The 2,277-nt window shown below is 44.5% G+C and overlaps 1 gene segment (V, D, J or C); it reads left to right on the top strand.

Moving 5' to 3' along the window:
- Nucleotides 1-451: 451 nt before the first annotated feature.
- On the top strand, nucleotides 452-1,214 carry LOC129023670 (immunoglobulin kappa variable 2-40-like). The segment is given in 2 exon segments: nucleotides 452-500; nucleotides 881-1,214. Coding segments are annotated over 2 exon segments (383 nt in total).
- The last annotated feature ends 1,063 nt before the right edge of the window (nucleotides 1,215-2,277 follow it).

Genomic DNA, 2,277 nt, shown 5'->3' with positions numbered 1-2,277 from the left:
GCCCTCTGCCCGTCTGTGCTTGTGGGAATGGGGCTGTTTTCTTTCTCTAGATTGACTGGGAGGGAGCTCTGCAGGATGGCATTCACCTCCCAAAGATGCATCCTAGAAACACATTTCCACGTTGTCAGGGTCCTTGTGCGTTCTCAGTGTGGCATGCACTGCCCAACGTGTCCCTGCCCAGGGTCCCAACTTTCACAGTCAGAGCCTTCTTCCCTTGACCACAGGCAAACCTGACTTGAACTACATTTGTCTGGCTCCAGCAAACATTTTGTGTTGCATTGTTCACAGAGGAGACCTTCCCCCTGCCCCATCAACCTTTTTCACACCACTGCACCCACCAGGGGATTTGCATGTTGTCCCCTAGGGAAGACCTTCCCTTGTGAGTCTGAGATAAAAGCTCAGCTCTAACCTTGCCTTGACTGATCAGGACTCCTCAGTTCACCTTCTCACAATGAGGCTTCCTGCTCAGCTCCTGGGGCTGCTAATGCTCTGGGTCCCTGGTAAGGATAGGATCAAAAGTGACGTGGGAAAATGGGGTGGGAGGGTGAGATCTGGGGTCTCCACAGCTTCCTATATTTATTTCAACCATGTGTTACGGGCACATGGTCGATGCTCCGGGAAAGATTACTCATATTTTTTGTCTCGAGAATAGTCAGGAATCATCTCCCAGGAAAAATGACCAGTGCCCTGATTAAGCTCTTGAAAATAAATTGCTCCCTGCTAGCTAGTAACAAATTGGTTCATTTTAGAAAGTCTACTTTTCATGATAAAAATCAAAACTTGAAAAAATATGTAACTGTAAATCAAAATCTTAAGGAAAATCATGAAAGTTGCTCAAAATGTGTTTATATAACCTTGCACTTCTCTGTTATTATTTCAGGATCCAGTGGGGACATTGTGATGACCCAGACTCCACTCTCCCTGCCTGTCACTCCTGGAGAGCCAGCCTCCATCTCCTGCAGATCTAGTGAGAGCCTCTTGGATACTGATGATGAATACACCTATTTGAATTGGTACCTGCAGAAGCCAGGCCAGTCTCCACAGCTCCTGATCTATGAGGTTCCAGCCAGGCCTCTGGAGTCCCAGACAGGTTCAGTGGCAGTGGGTCAGGCATTGATTTCACACTGAAAATCAGCAGGGTGGAGGCTGAGGATGTTGGGGTTTATTACTGCATGCAGGCTCTTCAGACTCCTCCCACAGTGCTACATGCTTGAACAGAAACCTCCCTGCTGGGTTGGCCCAGCTGCCCACATGGGCTGCTTGTCTGAGGGAACAGCTGAGCAGAGTCTCTGAGTCTGCAGAAGAGAAGGCTGTTGGGGATGTCAGGGCAGCGTTTGCTGCTGAGGACGCTGGTCCATGACAGCCTCAGTAGCACCTCGGATTTCATATGTTAAGGCCCCACCAGCAGTCACAGCCTGGGGAAGGCATCAGGAGGAGGAGAATTCATGGGGGCCGCGTGCCCTGGGAGCAACCAGCTATGATGAAGGGAGAGTGAATGAAAGCTCACATCCTCACCCTCCCTGTCTTGCCCACATTTGTCAAGTACATGCAACTGTCAGAATAACCAGACCATAGATGCAGTTTAGTGACAACACAAGCAGAACACATATGGGAAATGACCAGCTTGGGGTTTATTTCACACACGATAACACTTACTCATATTGGGAAATTCATACTCTCCCATCTTCCTGATTCTGCTCTCTGACTCCCACCAAACCCTCCTCTCCAGTGTCTTACAGGTAAAAGCATTCTACACAAGCTGTGTGCAGGGGAGTACAGCTAACACTTAGAAAAAGTGTGTTATGTTGGATTATTCAAATAGACTTTTTAAACTCATGGCAGGTATGAGATCTTAATGTTAAAAGATTGATTACTCTTAATTATTATTTGCCAAGTGAAAGCAGAGTTTTCACAATTCCAAAAGTGGCCTTTGAAAATAAACTGCAGAAACTCAAAGATGGAAAATATAAAGTTTATTTCAAGGAAAAAAGGGAACATTCAGAATTATGTGAGATTTTTCTTTTTCTTCCAAATTCTAAAGGTTTTGGAAGTATTTAGGCTAAGTTCTATTTTAGAGTAGAAATGTATTACTATGTTTTCAAAAGAAAAGCTTTCAAAAAATACAGAAATGCATTCTTTTCACATGATTATATCATTACCTGAAAATGAATCTGAATTCAATGTTTTAGTTGTAAATGCCTGGAGCATCTATGCTTTTCACAGATTTTATTAAATATAGTGTTCTAAATGATATTGAACCCAATAATGAGTCACATG

This window comes from Pongo pygmaeus, chromosome 23 (genome assembly GCF_028885625.2).
Source record: "Pongo pygmaeus isolate AG05252 chromosome 23, NHGRI_mPonPyg2-v2.0_pri, whole genome shotgun sequence".
NCBI classification, from domain to species: Eukaryota; Metazoa; Chordata; class Mammalia; order Primates; family Hominidae; genus Pongo; species Pongo pygmaeus.
This window is presented reverse-complemented; position numbering and strand designations above follow the sequence as displayed.